At 44.6% G+C, this 18,725-nt stretch overlaps 2 protein-coding genes across 2 annotated transcripts; one reads left to right on the top strand and one right to left on the bottom strand.

The window, feature by feature from the left end:
- Positions 1 to 994: 994 nt before the first annotated feature.
- On the bottom strand, positions 995 to 16,414 carry mettl25 (methyltransferase like 25). The gene is made up of 12 exons (XM_084161755.1): positions 16,113 to 16,414; positions 15,792 to 15,968; positions 15,374 to 15,486; positions 14,359 to 14,982; positions 13,878 to 14,025; positions 8,784 to 8,881; positions 7,233 to 7,262; positions 6,368 to 6,441; positions 5,042 to 5,135; positions 3,988 to 4,062; positions 3,514 to 3,585; positions 995 to 1,641 (listed from the first exon to the last, which is right to left on the bottom strand). Exons 1-12 carry the CDS (start codon positions 16,336 to 16,338, stop codon positions 1,534 to 1,536), a joined length of 1,839 nt encoding a protein of 612 aa, XP_084017881.1. The 5' UTR covers positions 16,339 to 16,414; the 3' UTR covers positions 995 to 1,533.
- Positions 16,415 to 16,589: 175 nt separating this feature from the next.
- On the top strand, positions 16,590 to 18,524 carry ccdc59 (coiled-coil domain containing 59). Its single transcript, XM_084160988.1, has 4 exons — positions 16,590 to 16,831; positions 17,255 to 17,630; positions 17,833 to 17,941; positions 18,044 to 18,524. Exons 1-4 carry the CDS (start codon positions 16,621 to 16,623, stop codon positions 18,212 to 18,214), a joined length of 867 nt encoding a protein of 288 aa, XP_084017114.1. The 5' UTR covers positions 16,590 to 16,620; the 3' UTR covers positions 18,215 to 18,524.
- The last annotated feature ends 201 nt before the right edge of the window (positions 18,525 to 18,725 follow it).

The raw sequence follows: 18,725 nt of genomic DNA, 5'->3' as shown, positions 1-18,725 counted from the left end.
GAGCAGCATGGACTAAGATACAGTAGAATATTATAGAATAGAATACAGTATATACATATGAGATGAGTAGTGCCTGATATGTAAACATTATTAAAGTGACTAGTATTCCATTTCTTAAAGTGGCCAGTGATTTCAATAGGCAGCAGCAGCCTCTAATGTGCTCATGATGGCTATTTAACAGTCTGATGGCCTTGAGATAGATGCTGTTTTTCATTCTCTCAGTCCCAGCTTTGATGCACCTGTACTGACCTCGCCTTCTGGATTATAGCAGGGTGAACAGGCAGTGGCTCGGGGTGGTTGATGTCCTTGAATATCTTTTTGGCCTTCCTGTGGCATTGGGTGCTGTAGGTGTCTTGGAGGGTGGGTAGTTTGCCCCCGGTAATGCGTTTGGCAGACCGCACCACCCTCTGGAGAGCCCTGCGGTTGCGGGCGGTGCAGTTGCCGTACCAGGCGGTGATACAGCCCGACAGGATGCTCTCAATTGTGCATCTGTAAAAGTGTGTGAGGGTTTTAGGTGCCAAGCCACATTTCTTCAGCCTCCTGAGGTTGAAGAGGCTCTGTTGCGCCTTCTTCACCACACTGTCTGCGTGGGTGGACCATTTCAGTTTGTCAGTGATGTGTACGCCAAGGAACTTGAAGCTTTCCACCTTCTCCACTGCGGTCCCGTCGATGTGGATAGGGGGGTGCACCCAATGCTGTTTCCTGAAGTCCACGATCATCTCCTTTGTTTTGTTGACGTTGAGTGAGAGGTTATTTTCCTTGCACCACACTCCGAGAGCCCTCAACTCCTCCCTGTAGGCGGTCTCGTCATTGTTTAGCTGGGCCTGGCTCCCTAGTGGGTGGGCCTGGCTGCGAAGTGGGTGGACCTATGCCCTCCAAGGCTTACCCATGGCTGCACCCCTGCCCAGTCATTTGAAATCCATAGATTCGGGCCTAACTTATTTATTTCAATTGTCTAATTTCCTTATATGAACTGTAACTCAGTCAAATCTTTGAAATTGTTGCATTTATATTTTTGTTCAGTATAAATAAAACAGAGGAAAGAGCTGAGAAATGATGGAGGGGGAGAGGGATGGAGGGAGGGATGTTTTTTTCCAGGTGCTTTAGCCATGTGGTTTTAATGTTTGGTCCTCTAAGGCAGGCACTCAGAGAACGACCAGACGTGGTGGGAACAAAGCAGAAACACACTAGGAACTTTATATCTTCTAATAATTATTGATTGATTAATACAGTATGGTATAGTACACCCCAAAGTACAGTATGACTGGCAGAAACCAGAGAAGGCAAAAGTAGAGAAAACACTAAACAATGATCCCATTCCCACATCTGTACGTGACTGAGTAAGGAGTCCATCATTACATTAAAACCTTGCTAAAATCATGCGTCAGCAAAACATTGAATAAACTAACATAGAAATGGCAGGAAATGCAGTTTGTCTCATCTCAAAGAACTCTATGATGCCGTCCCAGGTGCCTTTCCTCCAACAACTCCGTCCCAGGTGCCTTCCCTCCAACAACTCCGTCCCAGGTGCCTTCACTCCGACAGATTTGTCCCAGGTGCCTTCACTCCGACAACTCCGTAACAGCGCGGCGACAACAGCGGATCAAAGAGCTGCACCAGAGCGGAGAACGCCACGTCTTCCTGTAACAGACATCAATGACAAGAAGAACAAAAACAGTAAGACACGACGTCAAAAACCCCCCAGGAGTTTGGTAGGCCTGCACTGAGAGCTATGCTGTTGTGCAAAGCTAACTCAACAGCCTGCACTGACCACCACATGCACGCACACACGCTCACACACTATATGTAATTTTGAGTGTGGACACTTTAGGTTGAACTTGGATAAAAATCTGCATTCTGATCAATTTCTGATACATATTCCTGTTAGGGAACACTTTTGTACAAGGTATCAAACTTGTAGGAAAAAAAACACCTCTCCTTTCAACGCCTGTGGACGATAGCTCATTACAATCACTCAAATCACAGATTAGTGTCATTAGATTTGGCCGGGGTACAACGGTGTGAAGTTACATCCCTGGTCTGTAATAAGGGGTACACCACAAACTCTCCACAGCGCCAACTCAACCCTAATGGCGTCCTCTCTGGTTTCTCCCGACTTACGTGATCTGTCGTCGGGGAAATGTAACGAGTCACAAAGCTCCTTTAATGTTTGGGACAAGCAAATCATCAAGACCTATGGATAAACATATAGCAGTTATAGGAGCTGAGTTTAGGGGCCTTCAATTACACCCCGCTATGACTTCAATAGAAATGACTACATATGAAATCTCAAATCTGGAGTTATTTTATATAGCCGTATAATGTTTGTCATAACTTTGAGAACTCCTCACAAATGGCTGCAAGGAACACTTAGCATTAAATTTGAAGACAGTGTCGAAGTAGAGCGTTTTAAAGGGTTTTATGTTCAAAGCATGTTCTCAGAGCAGGAAATGGAAAATATGAATTCTAAACTGCTGAACCTAACAGGAAGGTGGGACTACGTGTCTGGAATATCGGACCTAAGCAGAACCCATCGCACAACAGTCATAATCACTACATTATTATCCTACCCAAGTCATTCAGAAAATAGCTAAATCATTCTCAGGGCCACACCACTATCACTTTAAAGAGATGGACCGAAGACAACTAATAGTATACATAACCACGTCATCCAAAATCCCTTCTGAGAAAACATTAATGGAACAGCTAAACAGGTACAGTATTCGTCTGGTCTCAAATCTGTTTGCGCTGTATTGCTATGGTCATTGTTGCATATACAGCACAACCAGATCTGGGACCAGGCTTGAACAGTATAGCCATTGTCTCTGTAGCAGCGAAAGCCACTAAAACTGCACTCCATCTTCTCTTTATCCTATTACATTGTGAATCAATGAACACACCCTATAGCAATTAGCCAGACAATGTGCGTTCCAGGACCAGTCATTCTCTGTTTGTAGCTGGGAGGGAGAAACAATAGTTCCCTCCGTTGGCCTGGCAGCTGAGGTCATGTTTTCACCCACTACTTAGCTCTGGAGAACCAGACACGGGTAATTATGGGACAATGAGGAAAATAGATGTTTGGTGTTACGCCGCGGCCGTTTGAAGTCATAGGGACCGGACCACTACATCTGGCCTGCGTGTGTGTGTCTGTGTGTGACCACAGGATGGAGGGAATGAGAGTGAATGAATAAGGACAAAGTGATGCCTCTCCTTTTTGAGTAACAATGACTGATGTGCTGTAGTTGGGGTGCATCTGAATAATCTAAAGTAGTTGGGGTGCATCTCAATAGTCTAAAGTGGACCCCATCCCTTGTCTCCTCTCCTTTATCCTCATGGACCTGTAGGAACTGGACAGGTGAAAGCAAATCCCCAGTAGACATCCACCATTTTACTCTCACCTATCCCAGTGCATGTGAAAGAAAAGGAGACAAGGAGAGGCAGCCACATTAGACTATTGAGATGCATCCCACGTCTTTGGTGTGCCATTGTGGTTGAGGCCTGCTGTTCCTTTACCTGTTCTTTCAGGTAGCAGAGGCGGTCCAGGAGAATCAGGCCCTCGATGCAGGGAGCCAAAGTCACCTTCAGCTGTGTAAACACAGGTAGCAGGTCAGTAAACACTAGTTTTAAGTGTACTTCAGCCCTATGGGATCCAATGGAATACAACTAGGTACCTTATCAAAGTAGAGCAAGGTCATGGCTGTTGTAACATCATTGAAATAGAAACTAGGTTTCGTTAGCAGCCTGAGGACAGTAAAAATATAACTTAATTGCCAGATTATTTACACAGAGTAGAGCTTACACAAGTCATTGAGGGAGTTGTGTAAACGTTAACCAAGTTTAATAAGGCTTAATAACTGCTCCAAAATAGAAAGTGCAGGACAAAGAGAATCAATGCTCCTACAACCATAGAAGTCCTGTGTGACCCATTCAATCAGAGTGATGATACTTCCTCTAGGTAGTAGTGTTATAGTATCAGTTGGGACCTACCATGTTAAAGGCCTCCATCTCAACCATCCTGGGTCGGTATGTGTCGTGGTAACTCTGTATGACACCGTCAGAGAGCTGGTAGAGAGGGAAGGAGGGAGGGAGAGGAGAGGTGGTGAGAGAGAGATGTAGAAGGGAGAGATGAGGAGAGAGAAGAGGTGGTGAAAGAGAGATGGATGGTAAGAGAGAGATGGAGGAGAGAGAGAGGCAAGGGAGAGATGGAGGAGAGAGAGAGAGGCAAGGGAGAGATGGAGGAGAGAGAGAGAGGCAAGGGAGAGATGGAGGAGAGAGAGAGAGGCAAGGGAGAGATGGAGGAGAGAGAGAGAGAGGCAAGGGAGAGATGGAGGAGAGAGAGAGAGAGGCAAGGGAGAGATGGAGGAGAGAGAGGGAGGCAAGGGAGAGATGGAGGAGAGAGAGAGAGAGGCAAGGGAGAGATGGAGGAGAGAGAGGGAGGGATAAAGAGAAGAATGAGGGAAGACAGAGCAGGGTCATGTCTGGAGGTGATAGGTGAGTAACATGAGAGTGATAACACACAAACCCACTGAACAGTTTTAATCCCAGGCTTTACGAGCAACAAGGGGGGAAAAACAAATCTCTCATTCATAGATCGTCTCGAGGGAGCCAGTTGAGACATAGTCCCTAATCCCTGCACTCACTGTTCGTTTAACAATGCCTTACCCATGATCCCACAGTATTCCAGGTGCATATTTACACAACTTGTCCATTTCTAAAGAGCCCTTAAGATTCCATGTGTCAGTTTCAAAGCGGATTTAGAGCAACCAAAGACGTTCAACTCTGTACAGGGATTTCAGGTACCATTACAGATAATTGTTACTGTCAGTTCAATTGTACAGATCTATGCTAAAAGCCTGTCCTCTCGACGGGATTTTACATCTCACGGCAAGAATACGTTTTTTGACCCCAAATCCATTATGGGATGCTTTCCTGATGCCCAACACAGCAGTGTGGGATTCCCCCTGAGGATGTGTTGCTCTGAAGAACATTCCCAAGTCTGTTCCCAAAACTCCCTAATATTCCGATATCCCCCATCACTGACCTTTGACTCATCCAGCTCCAGCCTCCGGAGTGCTTTCCAGACGTAGTCCACGAACGAGGTGGCCTTGGAGTAGACGTTCCCCACACGCTTCTCGCTGCCAATGACACACACAGTGAGAAGTGTGAGGTTGTCATCGTGTGTGTGTATGTGTGTGTGTGTGTGTGTGTGTGTGTGAGGTTGTCTTCGTGTGTGTGTAATACAGAGGGTACCTCCCCTATCTCTATGGGGCTGAGAAGACTAACTGTAGGCTTCTCCGTTCTGTTTTCACCAGGATCAATCTAACTGTAGGCTTCTCCGTCCTGTTTTCACCAGGATCAATCTAACTGTAGGCTTCTCCGTCCTGTTTTCACCAGGATCAATCTAACTGTAGGCTTCTCCGTCCTGTTTTCACCAGGATCAATCTAACTGTAGGCTTCTCCGTCCTGTTTTCACCAGGATCAATCTAACTGTAGGCTTCTCCGTCCTGTTTTCACCAGGATCAATCTAACTGTAGGCTTCTCCGTCCTGTTTTCACCAGGATCAATCTAACTGTAGGCTTCTCCGTCCTGTTTTCACCAGGACCAATCTAACTGTAGGCTTCTCCGTCCTGTTTTCACCAGGATCAATCTAACTGTAGACTTCTCTGTTCTGTTTTCACCAGGATCAATCTAACTGTAGGCTTCTCCGTCCTGTTTTCACCAGGACCAATCTAACTGTAGGCTTCTCCGTCCTGTTTTCACCAGGATCAATCTAACTGTAGGCTTCTCCGTCCTGTTTTCACCAGGATCAATCTAACTGTAGACTTCTCCGTTCTGTTTTCACCAGGATCAATCTAACTGTAGACTTCTCAGTCCTGTTTTCACCAGGATCAATCTAACTGTAGACTTCTCCGTCCTGTTTTCACCAGGATCAATCTAAATGTAGACTTCTCCGTTCTGTTTTCACCAGGATCAATCATTCCTCTTCCCTTGTTCTACTTTACCCAGCAGTCAACAACCCATTCAGGAAGTCTGACGGTCTCACATTGTGGGCTGCTCCCTACAAATGTTCAAAATTATTGTTCATCAAAACTTCAGCTAGAGGGGTAGAGAATACCCTCATTGTATCTTCGCATCAGAAGTCTGTGTTTTTTGTTTCCTAGCTTAATTAATTTGAGTAAGTGGAGATTCTTACATGGCCACAAATCTTTAAATGAGGTACAAACCCACAAGGTCAAAAGCTAACAGGTTTTGTCAACTGTACTGCAGCCCGCCCAAGACAGGGGGCACCTGGACTCTCTCAGTAGTCTGGTATAGCCTACTAAGCTTACTGCTTTGGATGTCCCCTAACCAGGGAGGCCAAACCTACCTTTTAAAGGAGCTGTAGTGGTCCCTTAGAATCACATGGAGCACGGCCCTATAGAAAAGTGACTCCATCTGAATCTGTGGGAGACAGAAAATAAACAAAGATCCATTGTTGTGTTTGCTTACAAAAAATACTATTTCCTTAAGATATTAAGTTATTTTCTCTGCCAGTGATTAGGGTGTGTATTAAAACACATTGGAGGATTTTTTTTCATGACAATCCTCAATGCTTATACCAACCTGATCTGAGTGCAATCAGACTGGTTTTTGGACGCGAGCTGCCATTTAAACACACAATCCCATCCCTTAGTGATTACATTAATATTCATAAACATTCTTTATTAATGGTCCGGGCGGTATCGTGTAACAGGTTTGACCCCTCACACTAGGGTCCCAAATGGCACCCTATTCCCTATATAGTGCACTACTTTTGACAAGAGCCCTATGGGATGCCCTATGGACCCTGATCAAAATTATTGCACTATATAGGGAATATGGTGCCAATTGGGACGCAAGACTGTCGGCGGCTCAAATATCTACAGTAATGTAACTCTCAATCAGGCCTTATTGTATGTGAAAGACCCTGGAGAAATATGGGCACAGTGTGCTTTAAGGCATCCGTATCCACTTGATATGGAATACGTCAAATGAAAACAGGATCTGTCGAGTTTGGGAAATGCACGTGGCCAGTTGCTGGATGCAATCATTCAATTGATCAGCTTTGATTATCTTTGATGAGCACAAATTTGTAGCAACCAGAAACTAATTGAACTGTGATTGCATGATGTCATTCTCACACAGACAACTCATAGAACTGTAGTTTGGCCAAATGTGTCCAACGGATTGATATACATGTACATAGCACTTACCCCTTGGCCCTTGGCAACTCTCTCCAAAGCCTTAACAAGAGAAAATAAACAAGAGAAAATTAAGTGAAATGTTATTAAGTATTCAATATTTATTAGGATCCCCATGAATGGACTCTCCCTGGGGTCCAAACATAGTTAAAACAATTACATTGCTCTTACAACATGTGGTACTCAAAGGTAGAAGATATCCATTAGTTAGTCTCACTACAATAACAGACTGAGGACCAACTGTACAGCATTGAACAGTTGTGGGCACTAAAAAAGTTTATTGTGACAAAGAGTTGTTCTGCCAATACTGTGGCACAACCTAACCTTTTAGTGCCCGCAACTATACCGTTGAACGCATTGCTGATGGAAATATTATACTGAACAAAAATATAAACGCAACATGCAACAATTTCAAAGATTTTACTGAGTTACAGTTCATATAAGGAAATCAGTCAATTTAAATACATTCATTAGGCCCTAATCTATGGATTTCACATGACTACGAATACAGATACCTTCAAAACAAAGTAGGGGCATGGATCAGAAAACCAGTCAGTATCTGGTGTGACCACCATTTGCCTCATACAGCGCGACACATCTCCTTTGCATAGAGTTGATCAGGCTGTTGATTGTGGCCTGTGGAATGTTGTCCCACTCCTCTTCAATGGCTGTGCGAAGTTGCTGGATATTGGCGGGAACTGGAACACGCTGTAGTACACATCAATCCAGAGCATTCCAAACATGCTCAATGGGTGACATGTCTGGTGAGTATGCAGGCCATGGAAGAACTGGGACATTTTCAGCTTCCATGAATTGTGTACAGAGCCTTGTGACATGGGGCCGTGCATTATCATGCTGAAACATGAGGTGGTGGCGGATGATGAATGGCACGACAATGGGCTTCTCGTCACGATATCTCTGTGTATTCAAATTGCCATCAATGAAATGCAATTGTGTTCATTGCCCGTAGCTTATGCCTGCCCATACCATAACCACACCGCCACCATGGGGCACTCTGTTAACAACATTGCCATCAGCAAACCACTCGCCCACACGACGCCATACACGTGGGTGGTTGTGATGCCGGTTGGACGTACTTCTCTAAATTATGGTAGAGAAATTAACATTCAATTATCTGGCAACAGCTCTGGTGGACATTCCTGCAGTCAGCATGCCAATTGCACGCTCCCTCAAAACTTGTGGCATTGTGTTGTGTGACAAAACTGCACAATTTAGTGTGGCCCTTTATTGTCCCTAGCACAAGGTGCACCTGTGTAATGATCATGCTGTTTAATCAGCTTGTTGATTTGCCACACCTGTCAGGTGGATGGATTACCTTGGCAAAGGAGAAATGCTCACTAACAGGGATGCAAACAAATTTGTGTTCAAAATTAGAGAGAAATACGTTTTTGTGCGTATTAAACATTTCTGGGATCTTTTATTTCAGCTCATGAAACATGGGACCAACACTTTACATGTTGCGTTTATATTTTTGTTCAGTGGTATATTTACAGCAAATGACAGTTGGCTCAATATCTGTCACCTCAGGTGAGTCAGGCTCACCAGACAGGCCGACATCCTGGCATTTCTGCCACAGAACCAGGACTGCTCCCTCAGGTAGCCACTCAGGGGGAAACCACACACGCTGCTGCTTGGACACTCTGAAACAAACAAACAAACAAACACACTTTAACACTAGCTGTATCAGAACTACACCTTGTATTTAACACCATAGGATAGTGTGACTATGGTAGTTGACAGGCTGCCAAGGGTCACAAAAGTCCAAAGGGAGAGAAAGAGAGAGAGAGAATGAAGTGAAACATTAATGCTATTCAGAGCCTTCCCAAACTAGCTTTGAAGTCTCACACTCGAAAAACCCAAGCACACGAGAGTGCGGGCGATCTCTAACCCCTTAGCCACATTGCTCTTTGACTCCACTCCTGTTGAACACATGGTAGGGGTATTAGCAGAGGCAGCCCTGGTCAGAGTCAATTGGAGAGGACAGGCTTTGCTAGAGTTTGAAGGCTAGCTTACAGTATATGTGGTGGAGTGTTTACATTTCGCTGGCACGCTAGCCTAATCTCAGCCACGTTGAACTGACCACGTCTCGAGGGCCAAGCACTGATCGCCCCCTTCCCTGGCACGCACACACACACACACGCACACACACACGCACACACACCCAAGTGTTTCTAATATTGTAATATCGGTTTGTTCCCAACAGTCAGGAAGAAGGAGAGACAGTGACTCTAGGGCTCTGTGGCACGGTTACTTCACACCCTTAAAGACTGGTCCCGGACAAGTTTATGTTGTTAAGGATATAATGATCAAGGCTGAGGCTAAAGTAGAGAAGCTGACCTCACATCAGTTGATGGGTCTCACACTAGGCTAAATCCACCAGACTGAATAACTATGACAAATGGTGCAGTCCAGTGGGTCTCGTTCCATAAGACACAATTGAATGGATGTTTCCTATACGACTTAGCTAAGGATCTCCACACTCTTAAAATGTTGGGCTCTTTTAGCGGTTTGGGTTCCCATCTTTTAGGGTGAGGTAGTACACAGCAGGGTTTGGCCCGCATCCCAGAATGCTTTGCAAGGCCGAGACAGCGAGAGAGAGAGAGAGAGAGAGAGAGAGAGAGAGAGAGAGAGAGAGAGAGAGAGAGAGAGAGAGAGAGAGAGAGAGAGAGAGAGAAAGAAAGAAAGAAGGAGTGAGAAGCATGCAAGGACGTCTGGCGCAACTCAAGTGTTTTCAATCAAAACGCTGTGATGTCATTATTGGCGGACCCAAAAGAGTGGCGAGTCACAGGTCAGGGGTCGCAGTGTTAACAGAGACAGAGTGATAGGAAGCAGCTCACCACGCCACGGTGCAGAATCACTGTTAAAAGCACGCAGGGGTTGTCATCACACACTGAGAGAGGACTCCAGGTTTCATACCTCATAAAAGGAGGGATAGGGGAGCAGTGAAGTAGCAAAAATACCCAGGAGTTGCAGCTAACATCCTGGCCCATCACATCTGTCTGAAGCTACGGTTCAAGAAGAACAGCATGATCTTGAGTCTTCTAGGTTAAATAAATAGAGGAATGTAGAAGAGAGAATATCCCACTGTTGATGTCAGGGAAACAAATGCATTGTACATTTGATGAGGGGGAAAAAAAGCAAGGGGAACAGGATATAGACAGTACTATGGACTATTTTCTGTTGACCTTTCAGCTGCAGGTCCATGTATCGGACAAGTCTCCTTGCCTTTGTGTTTTCTATACTATATGGCCCTTTGGGTCTTTATATTCTGTGTAGCGTAGATCTTTTTTATTGTATTGTACATTTGGAACGATGACTTAATGCAGTTATTTTCGGCATTGATTAAGTGTGAGTGGAATACAAATACTACAGCGCTCTCGTATGAAGTCAGAATACATGCTGGATAAATCATATCCAATTCAACACCTGAACATTAGAGGGTCAAAAATATCACATTTGCAATCCGCTAAACTGTTATCCTGAGACGATAAATCCATTCAATGATTCTAACAGTCTCTTCTTAGCTAACCAAATCTACAGAGAGCAAGTTGGCTGTGTACCCTACTGTATATCTATACACCCCTCCACTCCAACTCATCAACCCACATCAGTGTTTATGCTACTTCATATTTGGCTGGTGAGAGAATTCTGCTTCCCTTGGCTTGGTGAGAGTGACAAAGTAGACACCACAGGTTGACATAATTATGATTAGCATAAAAACAATGGGGGGAGGTCTGTGGACAGGTTACAGGTCAGAGAGAGAGAGAGAGAGAGAGAGAGAGAGAGAGAGAGAGAGAAGAGAGAGAGAGAGAGAGAGAGAGAGAGAGAGGGCAGTTGCTGTCTGTAGTTCTAAGTAAGAGTTTGGCTCTGGTTGAGATTTCCACAATGGAAACCATATGTTCTCTAGGGGTGGAGGAGGGTGGGTCTGTGTGCTGGTGACTGTGTCTCCCTGCCTGCGTACTGTATGTATGCATGTATGTATGTATGCATGTATGTATGCACTGCATACTGTGTGTAGCTAATGTATGAATGCAATGGGAGCCTTTCCCTTGGGGAATACACAAAAGCCTCTCTGTACACTAGGTTGTTAATTACATGGTAAGTCCTCTTTCCCTGTCTCCTGTCCCTGTCCCTCTGACTGATCTGAATGGACTTGATAGGTGAGAGACACTATCAATCTAACCTACAGTATCTAGTGCATTCCCACTGGAGGAACTTAGTGAATGACCTATGCTCCCCAAACAGCAAAAGTCATGAAGTCCAGGGGTTCCCAAACTCTTTTGCTTCGTGACCCACCAATTGAGGTGTATTTTGAGTTGCGACCCACGATAAGGGTAGAGAGGTGAAAAAACATACACAGACCAAAGAAGTACAAAAACGATGAATAACCTCTTCTTCAAAACATCTAACTGATTGTAAATTTGACAATGGGCTTGTGACCATTTTTCTTGTGACTATATACCGTATTTTCCGCACTATAAGGCGCACCGGATTATAAGGCGCACCTTCAATGACTGGTTTATTTTAGAACTGTTTTCATATATAGGGCGCACCGGATTATAAGGCGCATAGAATAGAAAATAGTCAAACGATTGACTGGGGTTGCGTTATGCATCCACTAGATGGAGCTGTGCTAAAGGGAATGTCAACAAAACAGTCAGATAAAGTCAAACTTTATTAACATTTACATTTTACATTTTAGTCATTTAGCAGACGCTCTTATCCAGAGCGATTTACAGTTAGTGCATACATTATTTTTTATACCCCCGTGGGAATTGAACCCACAGCCCTGGTGTTGCAAACACCATGCTCTACCAACTGAGCTACATCCCTGCCGGCAATTCCCTCCCCTACCCTGGACGACGCTGGGCCAATTGTGCGCCGCCCCATGGGTCTCCCGGTCGCGGCCAGCTACGACAGAGCCTGGATTAAGCGTTCTGACAACTCCGTTCACTCCCATGGTAACGTTGTTCAAACGTTAATGTGCATATTAACAATATCTCCCAGCCTTGCTCACTCTTCTCCCAAACGTGGAGGGGAACTTTTCCCTGATTCAGTAAACACGTAGTAAAAGAAACAGTCTGATACCACTAAATCAAACGTTAGTGCATAACTCAACATTGTTCAGTTACGCATAACACGTAAAGCTCACTTTTTCAGTTCATTCCCCGTCCACGAATCCCTCGAATTCTTCTTCTTCAGTGTCCGAATTGAACAGTTGGGCGACTACGGCATCCAACCTGCCCGGCTCCCTCTCGTCATTATCCGAGTCAGTGTCGCTGCTGTTGCCTGGCAGTTTAGAGATTATTCCTGCCTTCGTGAAAGCTTGGACCACAGTTGAGACTGATATATCAGCCCATTGATTCATTAATGTTGAATTCTCTCGCTGCTGCTCTATTCCCATATTCTACTGCGTGACCGACAGCCTTGAGCTTGAACTCTGCGTCGTAAGCGTGTCTCTTGAAAGCTGCCATTTTGGGGTCTTTATACACAGACAAGTGGTGTGGGACTGTGAGTAAGCACAGTACCAGTGTTTACTGACAACGGTAGCCGTAATGCTGCAAGCGGTGCGGCTTTGTAGTTTACCAGTCGTACTGAAACATTTCATTATTATTAAATTGTTTTTATTGGTTTTTCATACTGAAACATTTTGACAGAGCGCCTTGAGCGGCGTGTACAACCAGCATGGATCAACCAATTAACCAATTGATCCATATATAAGGCGCTCCGGATTATAAGGCGCACTGTCGTTTTTGGAGAAAATTAAAGGCTTTTAAGTGCGCCTTATAGTGCGGAAAATACGGTAATTATGGTAACACTTTATTTGGATAGTCCATCTGTAGATGCTCTACAGACTATCTACTAACCCCAGCCCTAAACTTAACCCTTATTCTAAACCTAACCCTAACCTTAGCAAGCAGTTGCTTATCAACAGATAGTTTGTTGATAGTATGACCATCAGTAGAGCATCTACAGATGGACTATCCGGACTATCCAAATAAAGTGGGACAGAAATTATTTGTAACAACGCAGGGTTTTTTCAGGATCAAAAAAGGCTTAGGAGGTGGGCGTGGCAGGGGGCGTGGCAATGGGCCAAATTCTGTCCAGGCCCTGGGCAAGAAAATTTGAGGCCCTCATCTTGGCAGCGGAGAGAACATTTAGCAGTTTTTAAACTAATTTCCTGCAATTCTATGCATTGTGACATGGCCAATGATATGTTCTTATGCTCAAACATTATAACAAAATCAATGGGGGCCTGATAGTCTTATTTTGGTGATTGTAAATTCTGAAAGATTATAGGCTAATAATACCACTGATATAGTCCATTCAGTGATCAGTGGTCATGAAGAGAAGGTGGAAGATAAAGGAAGTTAATTCAGAGTGTTGGGACAAAGCCAGTGAATGTGGCCTATAGCGGTATGAAGCTATTTCAGAGTGTTGGGACAAAGCCAGTGAATGTGGGCTATAGCGGTATGAAGCTATTTCAGAGTGTTGGGACAAAGCCAGTGAATGTGGGCTATAGTGGTACTGGCTCTCCTGTGTGGGCCATTGGCTGAGTACTGTACGGTTCACTCACTCACTCACTCACACTCACGGTGTGCCAGCCTTTACTTTCCCCCCTGGCCGTGTAATTACCTTGCCTGGTGGGATCAAACTCCTCAGAGAGAAGGTGGTAGCAACAGCCCACACTGCAGACGGAGAGGAGCTCCCGTTTGGCCACAAACATGCGCAGGGTGCTGGGCGCCAGGTCTCCACACGTGTGCAGACCAACCATGACCGCATCCTGGGTTTGGAAAACAGGGAGAGAGAGGTCTCAGCACTGAAACAGGCCTACATTAGCCATGTGATGGAGAGCTGGCATCAGAGATCATACAATTATATAGGCACATACATATAGACACAAGCACACAAAAACATACTTGAAAGAAAATGTCTTCTTGAATGTGTTTGTACTATGGTATGACCACCATTCTAAAGCTAAATATGAATCTTAGGGATTTTAGCTTTCAAAATTATTTAAAATTGCCACACAACCGCAGTTGGTGATATTTGCTTTCAAAAGAGCATGGTTTCGCCGTTGTCGTTACCCTATTGGTTGACAGTGAGTGTCACCTACCTCTAACTCCCCAATAATCTCTTTGAGCTCCGTCTCCGCGGTAACGTAGGAGGTCAGAGGTGAGTACAGGATGCCGCCGCCCATGCCACCACTGTTAACCCAGCTCCTGGCCTTCCTCTCCAGGTTCTCCCTCTTCCTCCTCTCCCTCTCCTCTAGGCTCAGCTCACTGGGGGGAACCCGGTGGGAGGTGGACTCCACCATGTCCACACACAGGGCACTGAGGAAGGGATCCTCTGGAGCTGAGGCTGGATCACTTTGGTCCAACTCTGGAAGGGAATTGTCCTCTAACAAAATGGCGGAGGTAAGTGATGTCATTTCATCTGTTAACCCTGTTGTGTTGGTCTGCGGCCCCCTGTCTCTCCTCCCCTTCCCCACCTCCTTCTCTGCATCCCCACTCATCTTAACCATATCCTCCAACTCCTGGCCTGAAGGGGGCACCACTGTCTGAGTCCTATTGGCTTTGCTGTGCCTCTGGTAGGCCCGGGAGTACTTCTTGAGCTTCCTGTTCCTCTCCTGGGCGCCGTGCGTGTTAACGCTGGACGAGTCGATGCCGTACACCTGGAGGCCGTACCGCAGCGACAGGAAGGAGCACAGGTAACCTTTCCCCGAGCCCACGTCAATCACCTGGGAGACAAAGATTTATTGTGATGTGTCAGAAAATTATGTAGTCCATCGATGTTATTCAAGCTTGGTCTTGGGTGCACTACTCATAGGGAGTGGAGGCTTTTGTTCTAGCCCAGCACTGTTTAATGAATCAACAAATCATCAAGCCCTTGATAAGTTGAGTCGGGTGTGTAAGGCTGGAACAAAAGCCTGCATACACCTTGTAGGTACCCAGGAGCAGGATTGAAGAACACTGCTGTGGTCAGGGCCAGGGCACACGGTAGAAAAACATCAACGTTTTAAACAGAAAACTGAGTTTCTTATCCGACAAGATCAGATAGTACCTCAATCTGTTTCAGAGCGCTTTCTTCTGTTAAGTGCCTACTGAACGAGACCCGGTTGTGTCTTTCACCTGTTTGACTCGGCAGCGCTGGGCTAGGCAGGCCACCACCTCTGACATGGCCTGCACCTCGTGGGACTTCTTGGAGTTCATAAACTCATCAGTCTCCACCACAGCAGCTGGAACTGTCAACGGACACACATGTGCAATGTCAGTGAATCGTTGCACGGATGACAAAACTGTACACTATCTGTGCATTGCTATTGAGAGACCTGTGACCAAGGAATGTTACATTCCTTGCCTGTGACCAAAGCTAGTGTCAGTGACCATAGAACTAGAATGACTAGAAATTGATAGTAATTCTATTTCTATATCAGTGACACTAATGACAGTGTGTTACAATGACAGAACCAAGGCCTTGGACTAAAACAAACAGTTCCCCTTTAGCTATTCTTAGGGATAGGTTAGGATAGTGTCCATTCTTTTGTACCTTCCTCCAGGGGTTGGGCGTTGTCAGTGTGTCTGAGGGATTGCAGTAGCTCTGTGTGGCCCACACAGACCCCAAGGCCAGGCAGGGAGTGGGCATGGGCAGCCTCCAAGAGCTCAGCCACATCCACCAGGCGCTTACTATCATCACAGAAACCGAAGGTGATCTTCTTCGCTTTTTCTTAGAGTAAAAAAAAGAAACATAACAGTTGTCCTTTCTTTATTTTATTTAACATTGATAAATATTAGAACCGTGTAATAACAATTACATATTAAACATTTCATATTTGTCAATGAACCATTGACAAAATAATACTTACTGTACCATTGTCATGATTTAAGTAACGTTCTGACGCCCTCTTGTGGTCGCCATTCAAAGTGATCTCTGTCAAGACCTCCACGGGTGTCACAGCCATGAACTGGTCCCATACATCGCAAGTGTAGAAATCCACAGTGTGGGCATTGGCAATGCTCAGCGAAACAGAGAAGAAGAGTTTAACATCATCTATTTTTTTCTGAATCGCTTCCAGAGAATTCATGGAAGATGCCATTTAATAAAAACTCTAACCTAGACGTGTGTACAGCAGGTCCTGGAATGACTCCCCTCTTTTTAGCATAATCAGGCATAACCAGTTGCAACTGAACGACGATGCTTTTCTTAGCACGCATATGTTAGCCATGTTGGGTGTACCGAAATACATTGAGTCCTATGGACGTTATCCTTACTTTTGCACCAACACAAATGACGTCCCTCGTGGTCGATTGCTCATGGATTGATTTGTCATGTTTTTCTGAGATCACCACATACGTCATAACAATGCGACGAAAAGCACATGCGAAGTAAACACATGAAACGTAGCGATATTTTGCTAAAATTGAGTGAAATGGCACCACCAGAACAGCAGAAAATGAACACCAAAGGCAAATTTGACGGAAAAGGTGCCAATAGAAACCAACACTACAATCGACCAGGGGGTGTCCACAACAAGAATAAGAAGAAATGGGTCTCTGAGCACAAAGTATTCGACGGCAGTATTGGAGAAGGTAGCAAAGCTTGCTTGCCATGGCTAGCTAGCCATAGTCTTGAGTACCAGTCTCTTTAGCTAGCTAACGTGCCACTCCTTGTCATTGGAATGTAATAGCTAGCTGAACAGAGACGGCAACCAGGCTAAGCTAGCCTATCTAGCTATCTAACATGTGTTTAAACTGGCAATTAATGTATAGTGTATATATTGAAATCATTCAATATGTTAGAGTGCCAGGGGAACTAGACCTTCCAACTGTAGAGGTGGGGAATCTATAAAGGCCCTGATGCAATGCAAGCAGTACCCCCCAATTGATCAATTAGCTAATAAACATTAGGTAACTAACTTAGCGACATAGGTAGTTAAATGTTTATGTGTAAGTTAACAAACAGTATTTTTCCAGATATACATTAATGCATGAGTCATAAACATCTCTCCTCAGGTCAGGGCTTTGCCTTCAAAAGGAAGGAGAAAGTGAAACATGAATACAACAAACTGCTACGGAAGGAGAGGAGGAAGAACACAGAGTTCAAAACCCAATATACGGAACAGTACCCCGAACATCTGAGGCATCTCTACGAGGCAGAGGCAGAGAAACTGAGGAATGAGGTTAAGACTAACAGAATCAACAGAACCAAAGCTAGGATAGCTGGTGGTGGTGGTCCGATAGAGGAGGAAGCAGCTCCCATGGCAGTGAATGAAGCCCCCACGGACCTAGCTACATCCACAGACCCTGCGGCTGATGCTGGCATCTCCTCTGACCAGACTGCCTCTGCCTCACAGCCCCCTCCAGCATTAGCGGCCTCAAAGAATGACAGGTATAAAGCTAACCTGGTTCAGAGTAAAGCAGTTTGTGCAAAAAATTCAAATGCATTATCCATTTGCAGTGTACTGTGTAAAATATAATTTCTGTCAATGAAGTGTGGCAATGCTTTGCGCGAAATGTCATTGCAGTCAAGGCCAACCACTTGAAGCATTTACAATGCATGATGCAACATGTTAATGTGTTTTTCCCCCCAGTCTACCCATGAGTAACCGGAGTAAAAAGAAAATGGTGAGGAAGACTTCCTATCAGAAGACTAAAGAGGAGTTTGAAAGTGTCAAAGAAAAGCAGAAGAATAAGAAAGAGGTAAAGTGTTTCACGTTTCTCAATTAAAGTCCTCCGAAAAGTACTATTGTAGGTCAAAAGCATTGGACTGTGCTCAACGAGTGGTATTTTTTCCTCATATAGGAGTTTTTGAAGAACAAGGAGCAGAAAGAAGAAGCTATCAAGAAGTACAAACAGAAGAAAATGGAGACATTTCAGATGCTGAGCAAAAGGACAAAGAAGGGGCAGCCCAACCTGAACCTACAGATGGAATACCTGCTCCAGAAGATTCAAGGGACCGGGCCGGGAAAATGACCAGGAAGAATGGACTTCGAAGGCATCAAATAGCAAATAAACAGTGGAACTCTTACATTGATGATTTTATATAATAGAAGAGTCTTGTTTTTCTTTTTCACAGTGACATTCAATGCACATTTGATGATGTGAATAGCCACTGTGAATAGATTGTATCATAATAGATTTTCAGACTTTTTAGCAGTTTCTTTACATTTTGATCCACAAGGTGGCATTTGAGAGATGAGCTGTTCTTGTAAAATATTTAAATATTCCTTTCAAATAGCAACCATTTGTATTAAATGTTAATAAAATGCTGTAAGCAAAGTCTGGTTTATTGTTCTATTTATGAATGCACCAAGAACCAAAGCTAGTGTTGATCCAAGTAGACTTTACAGTATTCGAAGTGACAAATATAGTGTTTTATTTGTAGAGGGGCCAAAATAGAGACCATGACCTGGACACTCACATAAAATGACATATCTCTTTGTAAGGACCCGTGTACTTCCTTGCCCGGGCATTGTCATAGTTA

This window comes from Coregonus lavaretus, assembly GCF_964263955.1.
Source record: "Coregonus lavaretus genome assembly, chromosome: 5".
Classification (NCBI taxonomy): domain Eukaryota; kingdom Metazoa; phylum Chordata; class Actinopteri; order Salmoniformes; family Salmonidae; genus Coregonus; species Coregonus lavaretus.
Note: the sequence above shows the minus strand (reverse complement) of the source record. Positions and strands in the feature narration are given on the sequence as shown.